Below are 14,603 nucleotides of genomic sequence, written 5' to 3' on the forward strand. Positions count from 1 at the left end.
AGGTTACAGGACCATCATCCGCATCCCAGCTTTGGTGTATACATTGCCATGGCAGATTCTGCACATGCAAGCTCCAAGTTTTTCCCTTTAGGAAGTTTGGTCTTCACTGGCTGCGTGCTTGTTGCAGATGAAAAACTCTACTAGAGACAGGTAGATAGTATAGCAAAATAAACGAGATAGTTCAATTTTAGATTTTATATTGACTGCTTAGTAAAAAATTGAAACAAGCACAGAAGGGAGTTCAGCCCACACTGTCTGCATGCTTGCTCCTCCTATCCTTTATCATCACTCTGCTATTAGCAAGGAAACCCCCTTTTCTCAGCGCCTATCCTGCGCCACGATGTGGGCGGGGTTTACTTTTTCCTGGGTGTTCCTTGGGTATTGCCTTTTAGTGAGCTATAATAGAAAATTACAGGACTGGACGCGGCTCCTCCCTCAGCGCTCCGCCCCCTACCCGTAACCCCTCCCTCAGAGTAGCTTTGTAACTTTAGCTAACTCCTCCTCTTTCCTTGATGCTCCACCCTCAGGAGCTGTGAGTGGCAGAGGTCCGCCCGCCCCTCCCATTGTAACTCCTCCCCATGCCGGTGATTGGCAGGCGGTGGCCGCCGGATCTGCAGGGCACACAGGCCGGAGACTCTCGGCTAGAGCCGGTAGAGAGGAGGAGCTCAACGAGGAAGAGATCTCCGCTGATCGGTGAGTCCTGGGAGCGGCCTGTGCTGTGCTCATCTCCCCCCATTGTCTGTAGCTCCATCCGGTGAGAGCAGAGCGCTCAGCCGGGGGAGGGAGAGGATGATGCTGGGTGTGCATAGGAAGAGAGCCCGGCCTTGGAGGGGGAAGGAAGATGCTGGCTATGGATGGGGGTGGTGTGAGCTGGGTATATACCAGTGCTAGGTATATACTAGTGCTAGTGTTTCCATTATTGTGTCAATCAGTGCCCTGTGAATGGCCCTGTATGCATGCTAACCACCATCTATATATAATTATTCCTCTTTAATAACACTGCCTACATGCTTATAGAGCATTCCCCTTTCTAATTGTCTCTTATGGATCCTTTCCAATTTATTCTTATTATTCCATCCATGTGACAACTATTCTCAATGCCCATTATGTCAGCTTCAGGTGTAAAATTACCATATATGGGCATATCAGGTCACCTGACACACCAGGGCTGTGCTCCCCAAATGGACCGAACCAATGAGTTCTGATCCTTGGTTGTAGACTGGCATAAATGAGGCAATGCCAGTGATGATCGATCAATACCTACCATGTATTTCCCCAGGGTTCAAGAAGCTGGCCACCAAGCAGCAAAACTTTGCTGGAAGGTATAGAATTTATTAAATATTATTAAACAGTATTTATATAGCACCTACATATTACGCAGCGCTGTACATTAAATAGGGGCTGCAAATGACAGACAGTGACACAGGAGGAGGAAAGGACCCTGCCCCGAAGAGCTTACCATCTAGGAGGTGGGTGAATAATGCCAACCATAAGTAGCCTGGCACATACACCTACACAAAGATGGCACCTGGTGATGGATGAGCAGGCCACAGATATCCGTGGTATAAGAGAATATAAATTCCTGCACCACTTGGCGCTCTCTGATGTTCTGGCCCTAGGTGATCTCACGGGCACTGTTGGGGATTTTTATTATTAAACAGGAGTTATATAGCGCCAACATATTACGCAGCGTTGTACATTAAATAGGGGCTGCACATGACAGATACAGACAGTAACACAGGAGGCGAGGACCCTAACCTTAAGAGCTTACAATCTAGGAGGTGGGGGAAGTCTCACACAATAGGATGGCGATAGACCGCGAGGGGGCGCTCACACAGAGAAGAAGCCAATGAGACCGGGTGAATGAGGTAAGAGACTTTTCTATGTCCCCCTAGACCAGGGGTGTAAAACTCAAATATACAGGCGGCCAAAATGAAAAATTTGGACAAAGTCGCGAGCCAATCATGATATTTATTGAAAAAATATCTACAATTGATGAAGGTCACTAATGAGTGTCAACAGAAAAGGGGGCGCTTGTGGGTCCTGATTGACGCTAACAGAGCATTGTGGGATTTGTAGTATTAGCGGTGCATGGAACTGTCTACTGGAGGGCCAACTCTAGTGGACATTTGGTATTTTCTCGCACACCAAATATAATTACAGCGCGGGCCTGAGTTTGACACCCCGGCCCTAGACATAAATGACTACATAGCTCCCTGCAAGGGTAGTTTTTTTTTTTTTTTAACCTAGGCCTGAGTGGGATAAGTGCCCTCAGACTCCTAGATTTTGCTTGCTTTACACATCTTGCATTTTGCTATGTAAACATGCCAGGATTTAATATATATCAGAGAATATTCATATCTCCATAGTACAGTGCTGAGCAACCTCTCCTTTGCCAACTTACCTATGGCACTTACCATGTGCCAGGTGTGCCTATTCTCCATTACACATAGGTAAGTTGGGCTTAGTTTGGTGCTCTTTCCTTCATTAGACTTAGGTTTACTCTATAAACCCAAAAATCCCTTTTAACCAATACCTGTACAGATCTGACTATTGTACACAAATCTGAGCACCACTCTGATCACTCAATCTGAGCATTAACTCACATTAATTATAATTAATAAACAGGAATTATATAGTGCCAACAAATTACGTGGCGCTGTACATATGTCAATTCTAGGTGGATGCTCACTGTTATGGGGTCACCAGCAGTGAGATGCATGCACCTGACTTTCCAGCACTTCTTCTGTGAACCCCGCTAGAAGGCGTTTGTATTTTTTTAATAAAGAGAGTGTGATATAGCAGGGGCTCCCAATTCTGTGCAAATGAAATCCTAGCTTCTGTTATACAGCAACGGTATAATTTTTAGCAAAACTTTTATCATGTCTGTCTTCGAGGCAGGGTCCTCTCCTCTTCCTGTGTCACTGTCTGTCATTTGTAACCCCTTTTTAATGTACAGCACTGCAAAATATGTTGCCGCTATATAAGTTCTACTAAACCTGCGTACACACGTGCAATTTTTGTCGTTGGAAAGGATCTTTCACGATCCTTTCCAACGACAAGGGACTGCACGATGCATGAACGGTGCTGTACATACAGCACCGTTCATGCTCTATGGAGAGGGGAGGGGGAGAGCGACGGAGAGGCACCCTGCTGCGCGCTCTCTCCCTTCCCTTTCATTAGGAACGGTTGTCGTCCATCGTCCGTGGATCCGGCAGGACGGTCGTTCGGACGATGGACGACACCGACTGTACACACGGCAGATTTTCGCCCGATATTTGGCCGATGCCGATTATTGGGTGATAAAAATCTGACGTGTGTACGCAGCTTTATTCTTTTCCTCTTTAGTGACTGAAACATTGTAACTTTGTAGCAATTTACAAGGCAGGGGCCTGATCAGTGTCAGACATTTCTGCACACACAGAACAAAGAGTGTGTTGTTTTTCTGAGTGGATGACAGCATTGTCAGATGGGATTGTGATCATTGTGAGAAGTATTACATTCTTGTAAATGTTACACTTATTTATGATGAAGCAAAAAATTTGACCATCAGCTTTAAAGTATAGCAATCATCAGCTCTCAGTAGACTGCTTTAATTAGATGTAAAAGTAAATAAAAAAAATTGCACAGAGCACTTATCTGCTATAAAGTAATGGGGATGCAATAAATCGGGCTCCAGAATGGCTGCCTTCGTGCCAGACTAATACTTGTGCTGTGGGATGAGCCTGTTCTGGGTGTAACAGCCAACAATGATAATATCAGCCTGATTCATTCCTTCCATAAAAATGTCAGTCATCACGTTAGCAGCGTATCACCCAGTGACTGTATAAGCTGTGGGGGACCAGTGTTCAGTGATTTTTGTGTTTGCTTTGCAGGCACAGGAGTTGCATTTTCGGTGTCTGCTCTGTGTGCACAGGAGTTGCACTTATTGGCTACGTACACACATCAGATGATTCTCGTCCGATTAGATTCAGGGCTAGTATCAGAGGAGTCTAAAGTATGTACAGCGCTCGTAGGACGTCGTTCATGAATCCGTCCTGGCAGAATGATGAAAAACCCTAATGCAAGTGAAGGGAAGAGAGTGCATCGGGGTGCCGCTTCGCTGATTCTCCCGTCTCCCTTCTCCATAGAGTAGAATGGTGCTGTATGTACAGCGCTTGTTCATGCATCTTCCAGTCTTTTGTTGACAAAATTATTTCATGTGTACTTAGCCTTAGTGTTTGCTCTGCGTGCATAGAAGTTGCATCTCCAGTGTCCACTCATTGGCTGGAAAGAAAGGATGCCAACAGCAAGGTGATGGTGAGAGAAAACTTAAGACTGGCCGAATGTGCAAGTGTGCCGAACAGCTTTTAGTGCAGTCTGTTGTCATATGTAAGCTTTGTCACAAAGCTTACATGCCAGGGTAAAGATACTTGAGGCCTTTTTTATGTCACCATTCCTTCTCCTATGCACAGTGCTAGGTACCTTGCACCATATCCTATTTGTAAAAGTCAGACCACAGTGTGTATTCAGCAAATCCCAACAAAGCTGTCTTCTCTGGAGCAGCGGCAGCCAGTCATGTGACTGTTAGGTCACATGACTGGACATATCATGGATTGTTGTGTGTTTTGTTTCTTCTTAAACAAAACCGTCATTCATTTTCAATTGTACCAGCTTCAGAGCCATACCATATAAATGAAAATTTTTTTCTTTGCATGAAAAGGCTCCTTTTGCGCACGCCCGAGATGCTTGCAGAAGGATCACCCAACAGCCTCCCAGGATGCATGACGTAGGTATTGCGGGAGGCTTTGCGCTCCCATTCATTCTCAATCGCCTAGGGGGTCTTGCACTTAAAAAAACATCAACAGAATTTTTACTCTACATAAAAGGGTTGTCTACCCCTTTAAGTAAAGTGAAATTTCTGAGTTTAGGTACGCTTTAAACTATTCCTGGACACAAGATATTAGTCCAGGGTGATGAGCCATTCTGCAAACCTGGAACTTTTTGTTGTGCATCCATTATTTTTCGCATTTCTCTTTTCCATCCTTAAGATGCTCACATGACCTTGCAGAATGTTTGTGTTCATTCTATTTTCAGTATCTTTTTTCAGTCACTTGCTTTTGCTACTTTTTTTAGGCTATTAATGTGTTTTAGTTATTGGAACGATCTTTTGTCTAACAAATGGACCATTGGAGGAACTGGTTATGACTCTAGAAAATGGTTCATGGTAGATAACATGTTCTGTATAAAATTACCGGATTTATAACTTACTTTGCAGATTTCCACCTTTTGACTTGGCTGGAGTATAGTGGAGACAACACTCAAGAGGCAGCTCATTTATTCTACTATTTCCATTCCAGTATTGAAAACGCATCTGAAAAAGGTAGGTTTGACCAATTCGGTTGCAACTATTGGTGGTGAAAAGTAAATGAAAGCTGTTATCTTTTTGTAGAAGTAGTGTCATCCTGTCATTTTGCACTCCTGCCAGGTTTTGTAACCTCAGCAGTAAGTCATTCATGGACTGGCCATCCAATTCTGAGCGGCTTTGCATTCTGGGCGTTCTGCCATCTTCTCAGGTCTCCAGAAAAAAACCTTAAACCCACAGTGCTGCTATAGCCAGGTCACTTCTGATTGTATGGGACAGCTGGTATCGAAGAGTAGCTGTTCAGTAGATTGGGGACAGTCGGTGTCATCAGCGCTGTCATTTACAAACAGACAGCCGGTTGTCTTGGCACATGTCTTTAACCAGGAGAGAGAATACGGTGCTCCAGCTGCTTGAAAGTTAAGGTCAAGGCGAGGTTTAAGGTCTTGATTTCCAGTAGGAAACTCTCAGGTCTCTTACAGGCTTTCACATGTATTAGGGCAATGTGGTAGCTTAGCACTATGGTCTTGTAGCCCTGTGGTCCCGGCATTATTTATCTGCATGTTTTTATCTTCTCAAATATGTGGTCTTTTTGCATGAGATCATACCAATTCCAAACAATAATACACAGACATTGGGATTTACCAGTTTATCTAATTTCCATCAGAAACCTTAAATAGACAGCACCCGTTTTTATTTTTTTTCTTATCTCTGTGCCGCTGATCTCCTCCAACTTGTTTAAGCAACTTCATGTCTTCATACTCTTGTTTTAGCTTGCTTGTTTCTGATAAGAACAATGACACACCATGCCCACGCAGCGTGGGTTGGCAGGGCTGCTTGAAGTTTCCACTTGGGGCGTATGTGACAGGTTGACAATGTTGAAACATATTTGGAAGATAGTTGTCACACTCCATAACAGGAAGTGTCCCAAACATGGACCTACAGGGCCTCTGGGTATCAATATGGAACAAAAAATACATGTGTAATGCAAAACAATAGAGTTTTGTCAGTAGTTCTGCTTTTGGCAAAATAAAGTACCATTTTAAGTGGATTCTCCAGTTCTATGTTTATTAAATGTATGTGAATATAACCAGCTTGGTGTAAGCAATCTTAAAATTAGCTAGTTTCTGGACTGGAAACAAAAGATTCAAGGTGGTTATTTGGTTTAACCTCAGCAGTATTGCTGACCATGCAATATATCTGTATGTTAGTGCATAGCCTGGCAGCCTCAGTACCTCTCACACAGGAGGCTAAGATTTTGGTGTCTACCCCGCTTCCTCTTGTATTATTATTATTATTAAAGAGGATTTATATAGCGCCAACATATTACGCAGCGCTGTACATTAAATAGGGGTTGCACATGACAGACAAATACAGACAGTAACACAGGAGGAGAGTGCCCTGTCCTGAAGAGCTTACAATCTAGGAGGTGGGGAAATTAACACACAATAGGAGGGGAGATATGTGGTGGTGGGAAGTAGTGAGGGTTTCAAAAGACAGAAGAAGATGGGTAGGCAAGTTTGAAAAAATGGGTTTTGAGCGCTCTTTTGAATGAGCAAAAAGTAGGAGCAAGCTGAATAGTACGAGGAAGACCATTCCAGAGAGTGGGGGCAGCTCTAGAAAAGTCTTGGAACTGCGTGTGATGAGGTTATGAGTGAGGAAGTCAGTTGTAGGTCATCAGAGGAGCAGAAAGAGCGGCTGGGGAAGTATTCTTGGTTGGTTGCCCAATACACTGAGGCTTGGAGACCTAGGCACCAACTGAGGTCAGCACAAGGAGGGAAGTGGAGGGTAAATTATTGGGTCCATATTGACCTACATTTTGTCCCACCACCTCCATTGCATACCTACTCTTTGAGGAAAGAACCCAGTCTATTCTTCTGCTGTGATTGTTTAGGTGGTATTGGACCCTTTGGTCAAAACATTGGACCCTTTAAATGACAGTGTACTACCCCCTAAGATTTGCAATCACTTTACATTGTATTGCGGGGGGGGGAGAGCTATTTTGCCTTTTGTCCTGTGGATTCAAGTTACACAAATGCACTACTTGGTGTGCTCATTGGAGAAAAAATAGGAAATGTTGCAATTTTATGCATCCATACAAGTGAGAAAAGAAGCAAGTAATGTGTTATGACACATGGGAGGGTATGTGTGCATGACTACAGGCACCAGAGTTTGCATGGTATGTACAGAATGACATGCTGTGTGGTGTAAACGGGCTCGCTTGCTAAAGATGTAATTGGCTTCCTCACTTTTAATGAGTGCCAGGAATTTTTACACCTCCTAGCTTGTTTTGGACAATCGGCATTTGCTATGACACATTCCATGTTGGTTGGATTGAGGGCCACTGAAATAGGCTACGTGCAATGTAAAGGGTTTACATCGGATGAGAATCTTGCGTGTGTACAGTGCTCATCGCTCATCGGCCAAACAACCGTCCTGGCGGATCCCTATACGATCGACGACAAACAATCATAATGCAAGTGAAGGGGAGAGAGCGCAACGGGTACCACTCCGTCTTTCTCCCCTTTCCAAAGAGCAGAATGGTGCTGTATGTACAGTGCTTGTGCATGCATCATGCAGCCGTTTGTTGTTGAAAAGGATTGTAAAAGACAAGGACAATTATTGCACATGTGTACCTAGCCTTAGGATGCAACAAAAAACCTGACGCACTGTACATACAGCACCAATCTGTTCTATGGAGAGGGGAGGGGGAGAACCACAAAGCGGCACCCCGCTGCGCTTTATTCCCTTCGTTTTTATTATGATCATTTGTCGATCCGCCAGGACAGAACCATAGATGACGAGCGCTGTACAAACACCAGATTCTCATCTGATATCACCCCTGAGGCGATTATCAGACAAGCAACATCTGTTGTGTGTACGTAGCCTTACGACGTACTAGGTATGTTCCTGATACTACTGTTAGTGCTAGGTACACTTCATTCTTCATGTATGTACTGCTGGGAGAAGATTGTACAAGTAGATAGTAGTATGCAAAACAACATATTCTCTGTAACACAATTTTACACTGACCTAAAAAATTTTCTTGCAAAGGATCTAATAAAGTGTATGTGTACATATAGATATATACATATACCTTATTTAGATATAAGCTGAATCCCACCACCCAAATTTTTAACTGAGACTCAACTAAAAGCTGAGGGGGGATTGGTATATCCCAATTTAATGTACATAGCTGCATAATATGTTGGTGCTATACAAATTCTGTTTAATAATAATATTATTATCTTACCTGTCATGGTTCCAGCCATGTAGTCACTTTTGTGCAGTTGCTGCCTACATGTCCTCAGCTTTTTAAGTTCTATATCGATGTCATATTTCTGTCCCTTTAAATGATCTTTTGTGAAAGGAGAATGTTTGAGGGCTGTTGCACTCCGCTGTGCTCTCCTAAATAGAACATACATATGTTCCTGCTTGGTCTTACGTCAGGATAGATTGATGAATGACATTGGGGATGGGAGACTGCTGTACACATTCTAGATTTTCACCTGAGACAATCATGTCCGTCCGTCTTGGGTGACCATGATCTATCTTGTATACGTAGCTTTAATTCATAGTTGTTTACAGTTGTAGTGTACTCTTCTGGTCACCATTATTATAAATGACCCCTTCAGCCCCCTGCCAACAATCAGAGGTCAAATCAACCATTCACAACTATAGGAAAAGTACAGCACAACTGTATACAACTACTCTGAATGAACTAGCAAGCAGCGCAGGACATGCGGGTTTGCGGGCAGAGGCTGCATGGAGAAGTCCAAACATTTGGAAGAAACGCAGGTAAGCTATATCAACAACTTTAGGCCAGGTCTACGTTAAAAATGCAGGGCCATTTTGGGGTTGAGAAATCTCAGCTTATACTCAAATATATTTAGTATTTATACCTATACGTGCAAATATTCTGCAAGGACTTAAGCTACGTACACACGTCCAATGGTTCTCGCCCAATAATCCGCTCAGAGATGATATCGGACGAGAATCTGGCGTGTGTATAGCGCCCGTCGTCCATTGTCTGAATGACCGTCTTGGCGGTATCATGGATGATGGACGACGAACGATCATAATGCAAGGGAAGGGGGGAGCGCACAGCAGGGTGCCGCTCCGTCGTTTTCCCTCTCCACTCTGCAGAACCGTGCTGTATGTACAGCACTCGTTCATGCATCGTGCAATGCTTAGTTGTTGGAAAGGATCGTGAAAGATTCTTTCCAAAGACTATAATTGCGCGTGTGTATGCAGCTTTAAACTTGTTAAAATTGTGTTGTCACCCAATTAGCCGGATCATGTGCTAAATATGTTTTGCCTGAGGCACATCCTGGCCAGGCTTCCTTACAGGTAGACAAGCTAAGTGATGTGTACTGCACACATAATTACATACATTGTAGTAAGCTGATTCCATTGTCTGCAGAAAGGTGTTTTATGAGTGGGATTATGCAGAGTGCTACACTCCATGGCTTCTAGCTAATTATACCCTCAGTGTTGCATGTTCTGTGCTGTGCAGACAGAGCTGATTACTTCACTGAACTCATAGGAAGCAAGTCAGACGTACACCCACCATTGTATATATACACATGCAGCAGCCTTTTCCTACCTTGCCTTGGCATCAAAGCAGATAACAAGATTAATTTTCAATCTAACCACTTGGTAAGCATTTGGAAAATTATTGTGGCTGCTTCTTTCCTGGGGTAACTCTCAAAGCTGAACTAAAGTTTCACTTTAACGATTTGACATTAGGCAGGGCTTTATTGCAAAAAGAGACAGCTGATGTCCCTTCTACAATAGGCATTCTTATCTACCAGATTGATCCTATCAAAATTGCTGAGTTGCGCATGCTTAGCATTGCTTGCGGTGATGGCCGACACATCCTGGCTTCCCCTGCCGTTGCCAGGACTGAAAGCACGCCAGAGTTGCATTATTCCAACCCTTGCCAATCAAAATGGCCCAGTATCGAAACAAGGAAGAAGGTGGTAGCACTGGCTTTGGAACCTGGAGAGGTGAGTTTTAAGAGTTAAATTACTCTTTAGGCTGTGTACAATCTTTACCACTTGAAATGAACATTTTGGATCTGAACAGCTCTCTCTTAAAGTTTCGTAATAATCCTCTGTGCCTGGTAACTTACTGACAATACAGAGCAATGTTTCTTGACCTTTTTACCCTTAAAACAATTTTCAGGTCTTCTACAAACCCTGCTATACTTACAATTTCCACAGCTCACAGTACATTTGTGTTGTGATCAGTGGGAAGAATGCCTCATACATTGCTGGCCATTGGGAAGAATGTCACCTTTACATGGTGATGGAGACAAAGATCATTGGTGTCACTTTGAGGAACTAAACTCAAAAGTCCCCATAACAACAAAAATACACTTGCCTTCAATCCCTCAGGGCAGTCCAATCGATCCGGAGGTCTCTTCTCTCAGGTCCCGCGTCAAACCGGTATCCGTCTTTGGGGGGGCGCCATCTTCTCCTCCTCTTCAAGGTTCTTGTTCCTACGTCACACGACCCAGGCGCGAGATCAGGTGACGTAGACAGGAAAAAAACTTGCCGATCACACTGCGCATAATTTTTTATCCTTTTGACAAAAGGGCTCCTTCTGCACATGCCTGAGATGCTTGGGCATGCGCAGAACAAGCACCCAAGAGCCGTACCCCAAGAGGCTTTTCGCTCCCATTTATTCTTGATCGCCTAGGGGGTGATGCTGCACCCTTTTTTTTTTTTTTTTTTTTTTTTTTTTTTAAAGGGGGTTGCACTTAAAGAAAAAAACAAACAACAAAACTTTTACTCTACATAACTGGGTTGTCTACCATTAAGTCAAATTTCTGAGTTTCGGTATGCTTTAAACTGGCCTGAGAGGCACAAATTGCTCAAGAAACTCCTAGCAACCTCTGGAGGAACGCTGGTTAAGAAACTCCATTACAAAGTACCACTATTGTTGTTTCCTGATGGGGAAGATGTAGTGGGGCACCTTATGCCTATCCACCGCTCTCCATTAAAAAATACATTGGTGTACAGCAAGACGTTTGCTCCACTGTTGCTAAAAAGTGACGCAGGCGATCACTTCCAGCAGCACTTTTTGAGTGTCTGTACAGAGCAGTACAGGAACCCATTGGGGAGATTCTTTTTTCTCTTGCTGCCCCAGAGACACAAAAAAAGTCTTCCTAATATAAAGGGGGTAAACAGGTACACCAGTTTGCAAGCTGGCTTCCTGGGTCAGATTTCCTAAACTAGAATGCTATCTGCATGGAGAATATTCTCCATGTGTCTGCGTGGGCTTCCTCCCTATAGTCTGGAAACATTTGGCTTCTACTTAGAATGACCTTAGTATGTACTCATATGACTGTAGATTGTATGCTCCTTCGAGGGAAAGGACAGATGCAAATGGTTTAGTGTTACCGATACTCTGTAATGTGCATATTAATATGTTAGTTCATCATACATCAGTAAATTATATATACATGTGTAGATGCGTGTTGTAATTCTGATTGCTCTTTAGTAATTGATTTTACAGTTGCAGAAAGCTCTTTCTAGAAATCACATGACAGAATAATGTAATTTTATTCTGTAGTCAGTCATTGCCCAGTTCCCGTGGTAAGAATCTGATCTGTGTGTTTGGAGATGATGGGCAGATTCTTAGTGTTGGCCTAGTGACAGCTGCTTCTATAACTGTAATATAAGATCTCATATGAGTAATGTATTTCAGTATAGGCGCGGGATGTATGTGTCAATTTTCTGCATACTCCACAGATTTATCATTTGGCCGCCTGTCTCTAGGATATACATTTGCTGCCTTTTTCATTTTTTATATACATTGTAGACAACAGTACCAGTGTGCCTTAACGCACATAACGTTTGCTGATGGCAAAACGTGCAGTTTATTGCTTAGTTATGCAATGTAGGTAGATTATGGCAGACAGGAGAAGGAGCCAGTAGGATGCTGTACATAGCTTCCTGAACCATTCACAGCACCCTGCCTCAGTACTTCTCCAGAGAGCCCTTGTCTCAAATTTTACCTAGAAATGTTCAATTCTTTGCTTGTATCAATTTGCCTGAAAACCCCCCTTAACTCAAGTTAACTCCCTTACGTTATACTGAACCTCTATGACAATTATTGAATGAAAAAGTCCAGACCAAGGAGGTTGGGGAGAAAAGAGCCCTTCAGTGAAACTGGAGCAGATTCCACCTGGTTTGCTGTAGCTCTAATTGACACCCCAAGGCTATGTCTGTGTTCTCCCCAGCCCCTTTTAGCTGGGTGCACCACCCGGCATGTTTCAGTAACCACACGGCTGTTTTTGGGAGGTTACTGATGAGGTAGGTCACAATACAGAGGCTGTCACCCGCCTACAGCTTCTTCCCACCCAGCTTAAGATAATTTCTGGGTTGAACACTATATGTAATTGCCTCAGGGCTGGTATCAGACGAGAATCCGGCATGTGTACAGCACTCGTGGTCCATCCTGGTGGATCTATGTATGATGGACGAGGAACCTAATGAAAGTGAAGGGGAGAGAGCGCAGTGGGGTGCTGCTCCGTCTTTCTCCCCCTCTCTCTAAAGCAGAATGGGGCTGTATGTATAGCACTCGTTCATGCATCGTGCAGTTTTTTGCTGTTGGAACGGATTGTAAAAGATCCTTTCCAACGACAACTTTTTGCACGTTTGTACCTAGCCCAGGAAGCTAAGTGTGTAGTGAAGCCAAATGATGGGTTTTCCGTTCAGTAGGAGATGACTATGTAAGGTTGGAGTTCAGCTTTAACTATCAGCCTTATCAAATCACATTCTTGCTTGGAGTCTGAAAGTTCCTCATGTTTGTCATTAACTGATTAATCTGGTAGGCTATCAAAATCCGAGATTTTGACCAATCCAAAAGGGAATTGTGAATGTGTACAGTTAGATTATAACCTGTCTATCTAGGTTATCTGATTACGAGAGATAGAGGAACAGTTGTATATACAACTTCATGGTATGGGGATGAGGAAAGAAGCAAGGTATATTGCCCCTTAGTGTTATGTTTGTGGCCGTGCCAATTGCCTGATGTCTAAGGCTTCTCTTTGACCAGTGTTTGATTGTTTATTTATTTATTTTTTTTCAGGGTCCCCTGTCCCCAGTGTTACTGGTCACATCAAGGGAATCCTTCAGCAAGAGGTGAGTCTTTCTCAATGTTACATACTTACTTGAAAAAAGACATAAGTCCATCAAGTCTAACCATTAGGGAAATAAACATATCCCAGATATGTAAATACAATTACAGCAACACAACAATACAACAGGGGAAAAAATTCCTTCCTGATCCCGTGATGCAATCGGTGTTCACTGGATCCACAGTCTTTGGTATCATTACTTAAAAGCTTTATTCCCCAGTTATATTCTAAGCTTCTAGAAATCATCCAGCTTTTTCTTAAAGCAATCTATAGTTCTATTTATTTATTAAAACATTTTATTTGCTAACAGGGTACATGGTATTGTCATAAGAAAAGGCATGTCATTGAACACATCTGGGAAAACAATATATTTTTTTTTTTTGTGTTGTAAAAATATTGAGAATAGTTATTTACATTTATTGTGGGATTGGACACTCGTAGGCATACTTGGGTTGCATTGTCCTTTCTGCTGTATGCCATTGTCAGGCTCCCATTATCAGTTCCTATTCTTCTTATTATTTTGAGGGTTAAAATTATTCATCTGTCCAAACACAACAAATAATGTGAAAGTCCGGTTACATTAATAGTGATACTAAAAGCCAAAATCCTCTGTATGTTGTCAGGAGACATCTCATGGTTTGTATTTTTGGTTGTTCCAGGGAGCAGGACAGGGGGCATGAACCGCGAGGGAGCCCCCGGCAAAAGTCCGGAAGAGATGTATGTTCAGCAGAAAGTGCGGGTCCTGCTCATGCTGAGAAAGATGGGCTCCAATGTAAGTAATATCGGGTTATTTGGGGGGAATTTGTTGAAGAGAACCCTTAAGGACAAATATGCAAATATGAGAACGTCTGCTCCTTTATTCCCACTGTCTTTCTGACCCTGGTCTCGCTAAATTAGGCATTTGCATGTGAAGAACAGGGAAACTTAATGGTCTTGTTTTTAACTTATAGCTCAGGAAAATTAGTAAGTACCGTATTTTTCGGACTATAAGACGCTCCGGCCTATAAGACGCACCCAATTTTAAAGGAGAAAAACCTAGAAAAAAAAGATTCTGAACAAAATACTAAAAAATCACTCTGTGTCAATGTATCCCCTTCTAATCACTCTGACACA

The 14,603-nt window shown here is 43.0% G+C and overlaps 1 protein-coding gene across 2 annotated transcripts in view; it reads left to right on the forward strand.

Moving 5' to 3' along the window:
* Nucleotides 1-571: 571 nt before the first annotated feature.
* Nucleotides 572-14,603, forward strand: part of CTNNBIP1 (catenin beta interacting protein 1) — a 29,385-nt gene continuing 15,353 nt past the window's right edge. The window contains exons 1-4 of one of the 2 annotated variants that reach the window (XM_072425977.1): nucleotides 572-693; nucleotides 5,258-5,362; nucleotides 13,442-13,494; nucleotides 14,150-14,262. In XM_072425977.1, coding sequence (XP_072282078.1) covers nucleotides 14,167-14,262 — 96 coding nt within the window. In that variant the 5' untranslated portion in view covers nucleotides 572-693; nucleotides 5,258-5,362; nucleotides 13,442-13,494; nucleotides 14,150-14,166. Of the gene's footprint in view, nucleotides 694-771; nucleotides 892-5,257; nucleotides 5,363-13,441; nucleotides 13,495-14,149; nucleotides 14,263-14,603 lie in introns of those variants that run through there. The other variant, XM_072425978.1, reaches the window with a different exon arrangement.

This window comes from Pyxicephalus adspersus, chromosome 11 (genome assembly GCF_032062135.1).
Source record: "Pyxicephalus adspersus chromosome 11, UCB_Pads_2.0, whole genome shotgun sequence".
Classification (NCBI taxonomy): Eukaryota; Metazoa; Chordata; class Amphibia; order Anura; family Pyxicephalidae; genus Pyxicephalus; species Pyxicephalus adspersus.